This window comes from Echinops telfairi, unplaced genomic scaffold, assembly GCF_000313985.2.
Source record: "Echinops telfairi isolate 266 unplaced genomic scaffold, ASM31398v2 ScPeMD7_3533;HRSCAF=4204_1, whole genome shotgun sequence".
Lineage (NCBI taxonomy): Eukaryota > Metazoa > Chordata > Mammalia > Afrosoricida > Tenrecidae > Echinops > Echinops telfairi.
In genome coordinates, this window is record NW_022107432.1 from 24,451,100 (window position 1) to 24,464,839 (window position 13,740).

The 13,740-nt window shown below is 60.5% G+C and overlaps 1 protein-coding gene across 1 annotated transcript; it reads left to right on the top strand.

The window, feature by feature from the left end:
• Positions 1–1,630: 1,630 nt before the first annotated feature.
• On the top strand, positions 1,631–9,756 carry TFEB (transcription factor EB). Its single transcript, XM_004710759.2, has 8 exons — positions 1,631–1,903; positions 1,982–2,236; positions 3,066–3,146; positions 5,828–5,948; positions 6,040–6,096; positions 6,590–6,665; positions 7,268–7,415; positions 8,591–9,756. Exons 1-8 carry the CDS (start codon positions 1,661–1,663, stop codon positions 9,080–9,082), a joined length of 1,473 nt encoding a protein of 490 aa, XP_004710816.1. The 5' UTR covers positions 1,631–1,660; the 3' UTR covers positions 9,083–9,756.
• Positions 9,757–13,740: the final 3,984 nt, after the last annotated feature.

Consider the following 13,740-nt stretch of genomic DNA (forward strand, 5'->3'; position numbering starts at 1 on the left):
GAGTGGCTGGTGGTTTTGAACTGCTGACCTTGGGGTTCTCAGTCCAGATGCATAATCACTCTGCCACCAGGGCTCCCACAAAGCCACGCTGCTCTTGTAGTGCTCATCCAGCCCTTGCCTGCCCCCTGGTGGGGTCTGGAGCATCCCTAGGGATCCCGCATCACCCAGAAAGCCCCAGCACCCGCCGCCAGAAGGGACATCTTCACCTGCCTGGTCCAGCCCTTCAATTTGTACATGGGGAGACTGAGGCTCAAGGAGGGGGCAGGGCTTAGGCGAGGTCACTGAGTGAGCCAATTCTGACCTCCCACCTGGTAGGCTTGGGAACCCAAGGCCCTCTTTTTCTTCTGAGACCCCTGGGTGGTGGGCAGCCCTTCGTGGGCCCTGGCAGGATGGGGCTCTCAGAGCGGTCCCCGTGGGTACCAGGTTGGCATTACTGTGGACTTGACTTCCAGGTTTCCAGACCGTAGACCCTGCAAGCTCAGGGACTCCGTGCTGTGGCCCCGGTGCCGGGGTGCCCAGGGTCATTCACGTCACACATTTACTGACCATCTGTTCCTTGCTGAGGAGCCCTGGTGACATTGTGGCTATGTGTTGGACTGCAATCACAAGGTCAGCAGTTTGAAACCACCAGCTGCCCTGTGGGCGAAAGACAGGCCTTTCCGTACAGTGACAGTGTCGGAACCCCCGGGGCAGTTCGACGCCGTCCTCGAGGGTCACTGTGAGTCGGCGGTGACTCGATGGCCGTGGGGTTTGTTTGTTTGCTTTTCACTGATTGTGAGATGCTAGGTAGGCGCTGCTGCGCTAGAGGCTGCGGGAGGAGGTGCAGCAGCGAGCAGGACAGGCCCCTTCCTGAGGGGAGCTTGCAATCGGGTGGAGAGGGGACAGCTCACGAGCGAGCTGAGGGATACATGCATAGTGTTGGAGATGGTGATACACGATGGGCCAGGTGGACCTGTGTGTACGCGTATGGGTGTGAGATGGGGGTGGGCAGGGTCTTGACATTTTCCATAGGGTGCTCACAGACTGCTTTCTTAGATGCTAAGAAGGGGACCCCTGAGCCGTGAAGGGGGTGAAGGGCTGGAGGGGTATTCCAGGCTGAGGGAGCAGCAAGTGGCAAGGCCTTGAAGGGGGAGCCCAGCGAGTGTGTCTGACGGGGTGCTGAGAGGCCGAGCAGTGGGTGGGGCGAATCACAGTGGGCCTGTTAGGCCAGGGAAAGGACTTTTTTGGCTTGAACAGAGTCAGGGGGAGCCAGGGAGGGTCAGGGCAGAGGCGGGGTGCGCTGTGACCCGGCTGCCCCAGGTGCTGGAGCAGGACATTAGGTACTGATCTGAGGATAGGTGGAATGTTGTGGAGGCAGACAGAAGGCCGGGCCACAGGGTGCCTTGGAGGGTGGCCGGGTTCATGCGGTGACAGTGGTGGGGAGCGAACCCTGAACCTTGGGGGCTGACCAAATGATAGGAGTGGAGAAGAGGGGGCTCCTTTTCTGGCCCAGGGACCAAGAACCCTGGATTCAAGTCAAGTCTTGTCACACACGAGCTCGGGAACTTGGGGCCAATCCCTCCTTTCTCGGCATGCCCCCTGTACAACGGGCACAATCCCACTGGCCCTGCCCCCTCCCACCAGACCCCTCGTCCACAGGGAGCCCGGGCCAGCAGCGGCCATGGCTTCGCGCATCGGGCTGCGCATGCAGCTGATGCGGGAGCAGGCGCAGCAGGAGGAGCAGCGGGAGCGCATGCAGCAGCAGGCCGTCATGCATTACATGCAGCAGCAGCAGCAACAGCAGCAGCAACAGCAACAACAGCAGCAACAGCAGCAGCAGCAGCTAGGGGGCCCACCCACCCCGGCCATCAACACTCCTGTCCAGTTCCAGTCCCCACCACCCGTGCCTGGGGAGGTGCTGAAGGTAAGTTCTGCCCTTCGGCCTGCCCCATGGGTCCCAACCTCCCCTCCACCACTAGAACCTTGACTTCCCCCCTCTCAGGTGCAGTCCTACCTGGAGAACCCCACCTCCTACCACCTGCAGCAGTCCCGGGACCAGAAGGTGCGGGAGTACCTGTCGGAGACCTATGGGAACAAGTTTGCCGCCCACATCAGCCCAGCCCAGGGCTCCCCAAAGCCCCCGCCCGCTGCCTCCCCAGGGGTGCGGGCCAGCCACGTGGTGTCCTCCTCGGCCGGCAACAGTGCACCCAACAGTCCGATGGCCATGCTGCACATCAGCTCCAATCCTGAGCGGGAGGCAAGTGAGGGGCTCCCCAGGGAGGAGAGAATGCTGTCCTCAGGGAGCCCCGGGCTGTGGGGCACACAGTCCTGTGCTCAGGGAGCCCCGGGCTGCGGGGAGATCAAGCCCAGTTCTCAGGGATCTTCAATATGAGGGGAGACACAGCCCTGTCTTTAGGGAGCCCCAGTCTGTGGGGGGACACAGCCCTGTCTTTAGGGAGCCCCAGTCTATGGGGGGACACAGTCCTGCCCTCAGGGAGCCCCAGGCTGTGGGGAGATCCAGCCCAGTTCTTGGGGATCTTCAATATGAGGGAAGGCACAGCCCTGTCTTTAGGGAGCCCCAGGCTGTGGGTTTGGGGGGACACAGTCCTGTGCTCAGGGAGCCCCAGGCTGTGGGAGGACATAGGCCATTGCTCACAGAAACCTAGTCTCACAGAGGAAAAAAAAGTATATTCATCGTAATAAAACAAACTCCTCTTGTCCCATTTCTCTCCTAAAGAGAGATACATGTCTTATTAGCAAAAAAATCTTATTTAAAGGAGGCTAAGCCAAAGGAAGGAAGACGTAACCACCTCCGCCCTGTTACTGAGAGGCGGCCACTCTCACTCCCTCGGGAAACAGGCTGCCCTTCTCCCTCTGGTGCCTGCATGTCCTGGTGTCTGCTGACCATGGGCTCTGTCTATCAGGCACCAGGAGACTCCTATAAGAAAGTGGCCCACCTGCTGAGCCGCGTCTGGCCCAGGCTCCAGGGCTGTGTCCCGGAGCCGAGTGGACTGGGTGGGGTGAGTCTCCCCTCCCTGTGTGGCTGCCCCCTGCCCCCACCAAGAAGGACTGCCTTCTCCTTTCAGTTTGATGATGTCATCGACAACATTATGCGTCTGGACGATGTCCTGGGCTACATCAACCCCGAGATTCAGATGCCCAACACGGTATTGCTGGCTGGCCTGGGCGGGTGTTCCAGTTGAAGTGGGTGGGGTGGGGGCAGTGGCAGAGGTGAAGGCACCCCCAGTCAAAGGTGTGAGGAGGGTGAGGGCCGGGCAGGAAGGCGATTCAGGAAAGCAGCTGTGCTGTGACCCTGGGGCATGATGGGCAGTGGGGGAAGGCTTCCTGGGGCTGGGGGCAGGTGAGGAGGTGCCAGTGCTGGCATAAATATGTCCACAGGAAGGCTGGGCCTGTGAGTTCCTTTAGGGGGCTAGGACCCCCACCCCCTTCTCTGCCAAGCCTAGGACCGCTCCCCTTACACCTCCTGGAGGTGACGAGGTGCCCGACAGGTGTGAGGAGCTCCGTGTGGGAATCCAGAAGCCTGGCTTCAGGCTTTTGCTCTGACCTTGGGGAATCCCACAACCACTCTGAACCTCAGTGTCCCAGCTGCAAAATGGGGCGACGCCAACTTCCCCACAGGATTGCGGGTATGGCGGGTTCAATAAGTGACAGCCACTATCGTGTCTGGGACTTTAGAAGAGTCTTTAACTGGACTGCAGGAGTCCAAAGTGATCCTTTAGACCGCAGTCTGGAGTGGCAGTGACAGCCAGCTTATGTGGGCAGAAGACCATTTGTCAGGGACGTTCCTATCGAGTGGGCAGGTATGACAAAGGCAACGAGCAAAATGAATGCTATCATCCTTTCGAGCCAGTAAGCGCTGCAGGGTGCAGGATTGATTCTCCCATCCGAAAGGAACACTATTAAACAATAACAAGTTTAATCACAACATTCAGATTACAACATCAAAAGGAATCCTATTGAAGCATAACGAGATCCATTACAACGTCCTGATCGTGGGAACATAGGGGTGCATTCTAAAATCAATCACTAGCCGGACTTTCCGAGACGGGAGGGGACGGAGGCGGGTCATTCAGCCGGCAACAAGATGGGGTCACCTTGGTCAGTCTGGCTCAGGGGAAGACTACAAGAGGCAAGAAACTGCAGGCCGCTCAGGGTGAGGGGTATCTTCACGGAACAGGTGGGACTGCTGGATGCCTTGGCACCCCTGGTGGCACAGTGGGTCGAGTGTCGGTTTGCTAATCAAAGAGTTGGCAGCTAGAACCCCAGCTCACCTGAGGGGCAGGTGGGGAAGTTTGAGCCTGGGAAGACTTGCGGCCTTAAAAAAGGATGATGGCAACATCGGTACAGATGTGCTGGATACAATGGATGTACGGCTTGTTATAAGAGCTGTCAGAGCCCCCAATACAATGCTCTTTTAATAATAACAATGATAAAAGACTTGCAGCCTGAGAAACATGAGGGCGCAATTCCACTCTGTCCTGGAGGCTAGTGAGGAGTCGGACTCGGTGCAGCGGCTGAGGGTGGGGACCTGAACTGCTGGCTCTTGCCTGTCATGCCCTGCCCCTGGCCCCCTAGCCCTGACATCAAAGGCCCCAGTTCCTGTGGTGGGGAGCCAACCATGAATTCCCCCCACCCACCCGCCCCCCTGCTCGGTAGGAATGACTGGAACCAGTTGGCTGTGAAGGCTGCAGCCGCCTGGACAGCCGGGCTAGGGGGCTAGGGCTTGCGCGATGCACAGTTGGGGGTCTGTGGTTCTCTCATGAGTGTGCCTGTGGCAGGAGCTGGCAGACCTGTCCAGCCCCACCTCTGTCACTCTCGGGCCCTGCCCTCACCCTACTGGCAGCAGCCCCTTGCTCCGTGTCCTGGCCTTTGCAACCAGCCAAGGCATCCAGGAGCCAGTGGCCCCTCCCGGCCCTGCCCTCACCCGCTCCAGACCTCTGCCCCATGCGTGGGTCAGAGCAGAACTGGGCTCCACAGGGAGTTTGCTCAGCAGCTAATTTTCCAGACAGATTCACCAGGCCTTTCTTCCTTCCGGGGTGCCTCTGGGTGGACCCCCAACCCCCAACCTTCTTTCAGCAGAGAAGCATCTCAACCCTTTGGGAGACCCAGGGACCCCACCGCGTGGTACCCTCCCCTGCCTATTCACCTGCCCCACATCTCTGCCCAGGGTTCAGTCCTAGTTCCTGGTCCTCCAGGAAGCATTCCAGAAATTCCCAAATGGATTAGGGCCCCCCACCACCCCCGGGCTTCCGTCATGCCTGGTGCCTGGTCCTGTCATGTTCTTATCATCCGTCATGCCTGGTGCCTGGTCCTGTCATGTTCTTATCATCCGTCATGCCTGGTGCCTGGTCCTGTCATGTTCTTATCACCGGTTTGGGGAAAGAGGCGATCAGTCCTAAGGGCAGGGCTGCATCTGTTCTGGGCTTGGCGGTTGCCGGGGCCCATGGTGAACTCTGGTGCCTGCAGGGCTGGCTGCCTCCCTGCCAAGGAGTTGATGCCGACTCACAGCGACCCCACAGGGCAGGGGAGGGCAGAGCTGCCCCTGTGAGTGTCTGAGACTGTCACCGTGTACGGGAGTAGAAAGCGCTTTCTCTCATGGAGTAGCTGGTGGTTTCGAACTGTGGATCTTGCGGTTAGCAGCCCGACTCTTAACCACGGCACTGCCAGGGCTCCTGGAGCTGGCTGTAGACCTTGTAAGACCTCGACGGGGGCCTGTTAGACACCTGCACAGCTGGCCCCAGGTGTCCCTGGCCAAGGCTGACCCTGGGCGGCAGGACCCTTCATGGAGAGGAGGCTGCTCACCATCCCTCTCCAACCGTCCCTGCAGCTGCCGCTGTCCAGCAGCCACCTGAACGTGTACAGTGGGGACCCCCAGGTCACAGCCTCCCTGGTGGGTGTCACCAGCAGCTCCTGCCCTGCTGACCTGACCCAGAAGCGAGAGCTCACAGGTATCCCCTCCCTGTTCACCCCGCTCCCCACTACCCTCTCTGCCTCTCTGCCCCCTGCCCAACCCTTCTCTCCTCCCCCACTGGCCTCCAGACGCAGAGAGCCGGGCCCTGGCCAAGGAGAGGCAGAAGAAGGACAATCACAATCTAAGTGAGTCCCCCCACCCCATTCCTCCCTCCTCTGCAGGCTGGCTAAAAGCCGCCTACTCACCCCCACCCCCATGAGCAGGGGACCCCCCCAGCCAAGACCAAGCCCTTTGCAGGTACCCACAGTTCTCCCTTCAGCCTGACTCTGGTGGGCCCTCATTGCCCTCTCTCTGCTAGTCCTCTTTAGGAGGGTGGGAGACGGGGCTTCTGGGAAGGGCTAGCAACTCAGAAAGAATGGGTTTATCAGATTGGCTGTTTTTAGGCAGCAAGGGTGTGGAAGCTGCCCCCACCCCTACCCACACAGACCCCGGTGCCCTGCTAACAGCCTGAGCAGGGTCTAACAGTGCCTGTGTCCCGTCCCTACCTGGTAGAAACTCCAGTGGTCTGTGGGCCACCCATCACATCCCAGAGGGCTGGCATTCAGCTGCAGGTTGCCCTGAGGTGGCCCTCATCCAGGTGGGTCCCTCTAATCACCCCTCCTGGACCTGTTCCCTTAGTCGAAAGGAGACGGAGGTTCAACATCAACGACCGCATCAAGGAGCTGGGCATGCTGATCCCCAAGGCCAATGACTTGTGAGCGCTGGGGACTGGGCTGGGGGGAGGGCCCCCTGCCAAGTTAGGCACTAGAGCAGTGGTTCTCAACCTGTGGGGGGGGGTGTCAAAGGATCCTTTCACAGGGGTCGCCTAAGACCATCAACAAGGAACCAAGACACCATTCCTCTATCCGTCTCCAGGCGGGTCCGCCCACATGCAGAGACACCCATGTATGGGGGTCACCCCCACATGAGGAACTGTATTAAAGGGTCGCGGGATTAGGAAGGTTGAGAACCCCTGCGCTAGAGGGTCCTTCCTTGATCATCTATTTGAGAAAGGAAGTCCCTGCTCTCCCTGCCAGCACGGCTCAGGACCGAAGTGACACATGTCCCGGGGGTCCAGGGCCAGGGTGGCCTTGTGGAGGGGAATTTGGTGAGGCTGCTGAGGGATGGCCATGAGTGCCCCGGCTGGGCAGAGGTTTGGGTGGCTTGGATGGCAGGCCTGCTCCATGGGATGAAAGAGGCCACCGGGGGGTGGCAAGGTAGTCACCGGTGGGTGACCGCGCCGGGGGCTGTGGGCAAGGCAGGGTGGGCCTGCCGAGGCTTGGCGGCTGCTCTGACCAGGGCCCCCTCTGGCCGCAGGGACGTGCGCTGGAACAAGGGCACCATCCTCAAGGCGTCGGTGGACTACATCCGGAGGATGCAGAAAGACCTACAGAAGTCGCGGGAGCTGGAGAACCACTCCCGGCGCCTGGAGATGACCAACAAGCAGCTCTGGCTCCGCATCCAGGTCTGAGCCGGGGCACGGCTGCCGAGCAGCGCTGGGAGTGGAGGCTTGGGAAGCGTATGGGGGCCGGGGCTGCCCTTGGTCGGGATGAGTTTTGTGGTCATAAATGACCCCTGTACACAAGCCCCCCTGCTCTGCAAGGCCCTATCTGGGGCCCAGGCTGAGGACAGGCGTTCCAGGGCGGGCTCTTCAAGCTCCCACCAAAAGTGGCATGTCCCTTCTGCTCACTTTTCTTTGGCCAGTGCAGTACAAGGCCACACGTAACCCCAAACCCACTGCCCTCAGTCCATCCTGACTCAGAGCGACTCTGTAGGGCGGGCGGGCTAGAACTGCCTCATAGAGCTTCCAAGGCCGTCAATCTTTACAGAAGCGGGCGGCCTCATCTTTCTGTCTTGGAGCAGCAGGTGGGTTCGAACGCACAACCTTTTGGTTAGCAGCCCGACACTTCACCCAGGGCACCGCCTGACCCTCAAACTCAAAAGAGCCAAACTCACTGCCCTCGAGTCGATGCCGACTCATAGTGACCCTAGAGGACAGGGTAGAACTGCCCCTGTGGGCTTCTGAGACCGTCACTCTTTATGGGAGTGGAGAGCCCCTCTGTCTCCTGAGGAGCGGCTGGTAGTGTCGAACTGCTGACCTGGTGGGTTGCAGCCCAATTTGTGACCAAAGTGCAAATGTATCGAGGGCTTGGTAGGTCAGAGAGCTGGGCCTCTTCAGGCAATAGTACTAAGACCCTCCCTGGAGGGTCAGCCCTCCTCCCTGGAGCCCCAGGTTCTTGTCCTGGCTCTGTGTTGGGTCCCTGCGGGCTGGTCCTCTGTGCCGGGAAGCACGTGGATGCAGCTTCCATGCTTTCCCGACTCTTTCTCGTGGTTGGTCATAGGCTTGACGGGACACCCCAGCCCACACCCTCCCAGCCCAAATCAAAGTTTCCCTTAATAGAGGCAGAGCACTCCGAGAGCCTCCACTCCAGGCCAGTCGGGCACGACTCCCTCAATTAGAACGGGGCGGTGCCTTGGGGCTGAGTGCGTTCACAGCCCACGAATGAGTGGTGGCTTGTAGTCTGCGAAGACTCTCGACTCAGGGTGATCTTGGCGCTCCAGGGGAGAGGGGGAAGGGCTGGGCCAGGGGAAGACTCTGCCCCTGGCGTGTGCCCCCAGCCTGCTGTCTGCCCCCTGCAGGAGCTGGAGATGCAGGCCCGCGTGCATGGCCTCCCGACCGCCTCCCCGTCGGGTGTGAACATGGCCCAGTTGGTCGAGCAGGTGGTGAAGCAGGAGCTGCCCGGCGGCGAGGAGGGCCCGGGAGAGGCTGAGCTGCTGGGGGCCGAGGTCCCTGATCCCGAGCCCCTCCAGGCTCTGCCCCCCCAGGCCCCACTGCCCCCACCAGCCCAGCAGCCCCAGCCCCAGTCCCCCTTCCACCACCTGGACTTCAGCCACAACTTGAGCTTTGGGGGCGGGGGCAACGAGGGGCCCCCGGGCTACTCTGAGCCCCTGGGGCCCGAGCACGGCTCCCCATTCCCCAGCCTGTCCAAGAAGGACCTGGACCTCATGCTCCTCGACGACTCACTGCTCCCACTGGCCTCTGATCCCCTCTTCTCCACCATGTCCCCCGAGGCCTCCAAGGCCAGCAGCCGCCGGAGCAGCTTCAGCATGGAGGAGGGCGATGTGCTGTGACCCTGGTTGTCCCCAGCCGGAGGGGTGCAGGGGCAAGCACGGGAGGTGGGGGGGCCCTGGAGGGTCAGGGCCACCTCCCTCCCTGCAGACTGCACTGTGTGTGAAGTAGCCAGGAGCCCGCCCCAATGGCCCCCTATTTGGACTTAGTGCCCACCTGGCAGCCTGTGGGGTCTGGAGATACCCCTCCCCCAGCTCAGTGCTCCCTAGGGCCACCCTCTGGGAGGGGGTGGGCAGGGGTAGGCCTTCCACCTGACTGCCAACTCAAGAAGGGGAGGGAGGGAGGAGACAGGGTGTGCTGGAGGTAAGAAGAGGTCCTGGGGACACAGCGAGGGGAGGGCCCAGCTTCCTGAGCCTGGCATCCACCTCCCCAGCCCCCGAAGAAGGCTGCGTTGGCACAGGGGTTGGGGAAGTTCCTTTTCTGAGGCAGTGACTGGCCCGGGGTGCCCAGGCGTACCTTTCTGGGACACATATTGCAATAAACCCCTTCCCAGCCCGGTATTCTCCCCTCCCACGGGTGGGGCACCCCACCCCCCTTTGGTGCTAACAGCTCTCCACCAGGCGGTGTGAGGGCAGGGGGGCCTGGACAGACGGTGGGCTGGGCCGGGGTGGAGCGAGGTCTCGGCTGGAAGAGCAGCTCCCCTCCTTCGTGCCTTTAGTAAACACTGTGCTTTGTACCTTGGTCTCCTCTTTGCAGTGGGTCCAAGGCTGGCAGACACTGGGCGCTCAACTCCATGGGCTCCTTTCTGGATTGTGAGTTAGGATTGCCCATGAAGGAAGTTGAGCTGAGGGGATATGGACAAGAGGGGGCAAGCTCAAACCCCCCCCCCACACACCACCACATGCACACATACCCTCCTCCCCCCAGACACTCTGACCCCTGCAAATTCTCAGCCCTGCCCCACTGGGAAACTGGGAGGGGATGGGGCGTTGTCCCTCCTTGTGGCCACCAGATGGTGCTGCAGCCACACTGCTCCCACACTTCCAGCTGTGGCCTGAGCAGTGGGGTTAGATAAGGGGTGGGGGTGGGAGGGTGGGCAGGAAGGTTGCTTATAAATGGACTTGAGGTAGCGGCTTCTCCTGTGACCACCCTGGTTCTTCCCTTCACTGGAGGGAGGTCTGGAGGGAGGTCCAGAGGGAGCTCTGGCCTCTGTGGGCAAGCCCGGCTCCTCTGCTCCCTGACAGTTATTCTTCCTGGTACCTGAGGGGCCATGCCCTCTGGGTCTGAAGAAATGGGGGGAGATGTGGACCACTCTGGCCGCTGCTCCCCGCTCTGGGCTGGGGTGGGGAGGGTAGGTGGGCAGCGAGGCCTTCCCACCAGAGTACCCAGCTTAGTTCCTTCGGCTCCAGAGTTCTGGGAATGCGGCCTCACCCAGGAGAAGGGGACTGGTCTGGGCCGTTGGGTGAGGCCCAGAACTAGAGAACAAGAAAACCCGGTTGCAGGGGTGGGGAGACCATCCCACCTCCTGGGACCCCACGATGTCCCCTAGTCATTTCCAAAGTAGATCACCAACCACCTGGGGCTGGTCTTGAAACGGCCACCTTTCCCTCAGCAGCCCAGCCCGTCGGTGTGCATGGGGTCTTCTTGGGCTTCTCCCACGCCAGGCCCCTTAAGGGCTTTCCAATCTTCACACAGAGGAAGGTAGCTTCCCTGGTCCCCAGGGGCCTTTTGAGCGAGAGCCTTAAGGGGCTTAATTAAAAAAAAAAAAAAATCCCAGGATAAAAATGGCTGCGACGGCAATTTCCTCTGCGCAGACTCAGGGATCACATCAACGATGGAGTAATTAATATTGGGGGGGACAGATGGGAAGCGGGTGGCGTCTGGGTGGGGAAGGCGGCAGGAATGGGCTCGAGGTCACACGGAGCAGCGGGTGACCTTGCAGAGCCGGAGTCTGGGAGGCCCTGCCTCGCTGCCCGCCAGGGTGGCCCACGCACTGGGAGGCCCTTGTCGTCGGGCACAGGCACGCACTGGGCTCTCTGGCTGGGTGCACCGGAGGGGTCCTAGCGGTGCTGCCTTAGCATCTGAGGGTGGGCGACACAGAAGCCGGCCCTCCAGCTGGTGGGGAACTCGCTCCCTACCCGCTGGACGACTCAGGATTCGGGGGTTCCTTTGGGCTTTCCCTTACCTTTTGGGCTCATTCGGTGCAGTGGAGGGCACTGCCCCTGCCTTTCAGGATTCCCGCAACCTGCATTCCACCCTCCAGGGTCCTTCCAACCCGGCCACCGTCCACCTGAAGCTGAGGTAGGCCGGGCCAGGGGCCCACTGGGCAGGACTGAAGGTGCGGGCGAGGGTCTTCCCACAACAGGGGCCCACTGAGCCAGAGCCCGCAGTTGCCTGGAAGCAGCCGCCCTGGGAGGCAGGGCAGGTCATCAGGGAGGGTTCCTGTGTCTGAAACCGGCCTGCGTCGCTCTTCCATGGTGGCAGGGCTGGAGGCCCGCTGTCAGCCGTGGGCTGTGGCCAGGTCTCCCATCCCATAGAAGCGGGAGGCAAAGGCACCCTTCATGCCCATCCTTTATGGGGTGGGCCACACCTTCGCAGACGAGCGATCCAGAGAAGAGCCTGGCTTTTGACAATGGGGAGTGGAAGAGCTGGGCTTGTGTGAAAGCCCGGTGGCCCTGTCCACACACCCCATACCAGGTCAGAGAATGACCACGAGTGTGGAAAGGGAGTGGGGTTGGGGGTCTGGGTGGGGCCAGGAGCTCTAGAGCCCTTGGTCCCATGTGAGCCCCAAAGCTTGAGCCAGGAGATGGGAGGATGCAGACAGCACCCAGTCCCCAAACCCGACACTCTCTGATGCCATTCTTGCATCTGCCTGACTTCACCACCGGCACAGCAGCCTCTAGCCCTTGGGCAGAGCAGGAACCAGGCCCACAGCCTAGACGTGCAGGCGTGTGTGCATGGGCACACGCAGGAAGGGGGTTTCTGCCCCTGCTGTCTTGGTGGACCCCCTGCTGGTGGTCAGACGGTGGCCCTGCTGAGGCTGGCCCAGCGGCAGTGCTGGCTCTCTGATTCTCAGAAGCTAGTTTCTTAGCAGCCTCGGCCAGTCCTGGATGGCCCACCTCCTCCCGTGCGGCTGCCTCCCCGGTGTGTGGAACCCAGCAGAGCCAGAGAGGAAGCCCGGCAGGGGAGACACAGATTACAATGTCCTGCTGGGAGTCGCTCAAGTCTGTCACCCACTGTTGTCTCAGATCAGGGATTCTTCTCTGCCTGGGCCCCCAGCTCCCGGGAGAGGCTGCTACAGACTGTTGGTGGATCGCCTCAGGTGCGTGCACGAAGCTGCCTAAAAGAGGGAGCCCAGAGCTCGGCCTTCCTGCTCCTGTCCACCTCCTGCCCAGCCAGCGTGCTAGCCGCTGGAGCGGCTAGAAAGGGCACCTTGATCACACCCAGCCCCTCACCTCCTGGGACGCCCACCTCTCTGGAAGGGCCTGGCCCCTCCCCCTCCCTCAGACTCCTCCAGCCTCATCTTTTTTCTTTGCCTCATCTTTTCCAAGGGGGCAGTGGAATTTATACAATATTTAAGCAGCCAGAGCCGAGTCCGGGAAGATATTATTAATGTAAAAGGGACGGGCTGCAAATGCTTTTGGACCTGGTTACAATTAGAGGGTGATTTTTCTAAAGGTCAATGAATTCAGATAATATCCACAGGGGGGAGAGAAATTTAATACCTTTTTAGTGAATTAATTAATTATAATATTATATCGGCTTGGGGTTCTTTTCCAGAGTGATTAAGGGAGCGATCCGTCTTCTGTGAGGCTGGGGAGCGGCAGTGGTGGGAGCCTGCTGCCTGCAAGGACCCTGTCTCAGGCTCCAGATGGGGGGCCCTTCCCTCTCCTCTCACCCCTGCGGTGGCTGCGGAACAGGCAGGACTCAGGGGGCTGAGGCTGGTGCGGTGATTGGCAGTTCCCTTTCCCCTCAGCTTGTGCCCAGTTAGCCCCCTGACCCCTGATGGCTGGTCCTCTCCTGCTGCCTGGTCGCTGAGCCTCTCCCGGGAACCTGAGGGGCCTCCCTTAGCTTTTAGGTTATGCCCTCTTCCTCTACCTGTGGGGAAACTGAGCCTTCCGCCCCTGGGCTGCAGGGACTTGCCCTTAGTCCTGCTGGTGGGACCGAACTAGGGTGTCCGAGCTAACTGAAAGCAACAAGAAGACTTCCCCCCCTCCCTCACCAGGCTTTCTGGAAACTCCCCCTCTCACCAGAGACCTGTGGGGTCGTCTGTGGCCTTCTCTCCCCTTAAGAGAGTTTAGAGGGTGGCGGGGGTGGGGGTGGATGGTGTTCTGTGCTGCTGGGGAAACCTCCCAGGAGTGCGCCTAGTGCAGTGGCAGTAAGGGGTGGTGAGGGGATCAGTAGAGGGGACGTGGACACACCCAGGAGGGTGCTTTTCACCCGTCTGTTCGTTCGTTCATTCATTCATTCATTCATTCATTCATTCATTCATTCAGTGAGCGTTTGTGGCACACCCAGGCCTTGGCCAGAGGTCCTTGTGCTGGTTAGTGGCCAACAAGTCAGTTCCGACTCACGCTGACATCGCGGGCGCAGTGTGAGATTGTGCTCCGTAGGGTTGGCAAGGCTCTGAGCTTGCAGAGGCTAGTCACCAGCCTCTTCTTCTTCTAAGGGACCCCTGGAGGGGTTCAAACCACCCACCTTTCAGGTCGTCATTGAGCAT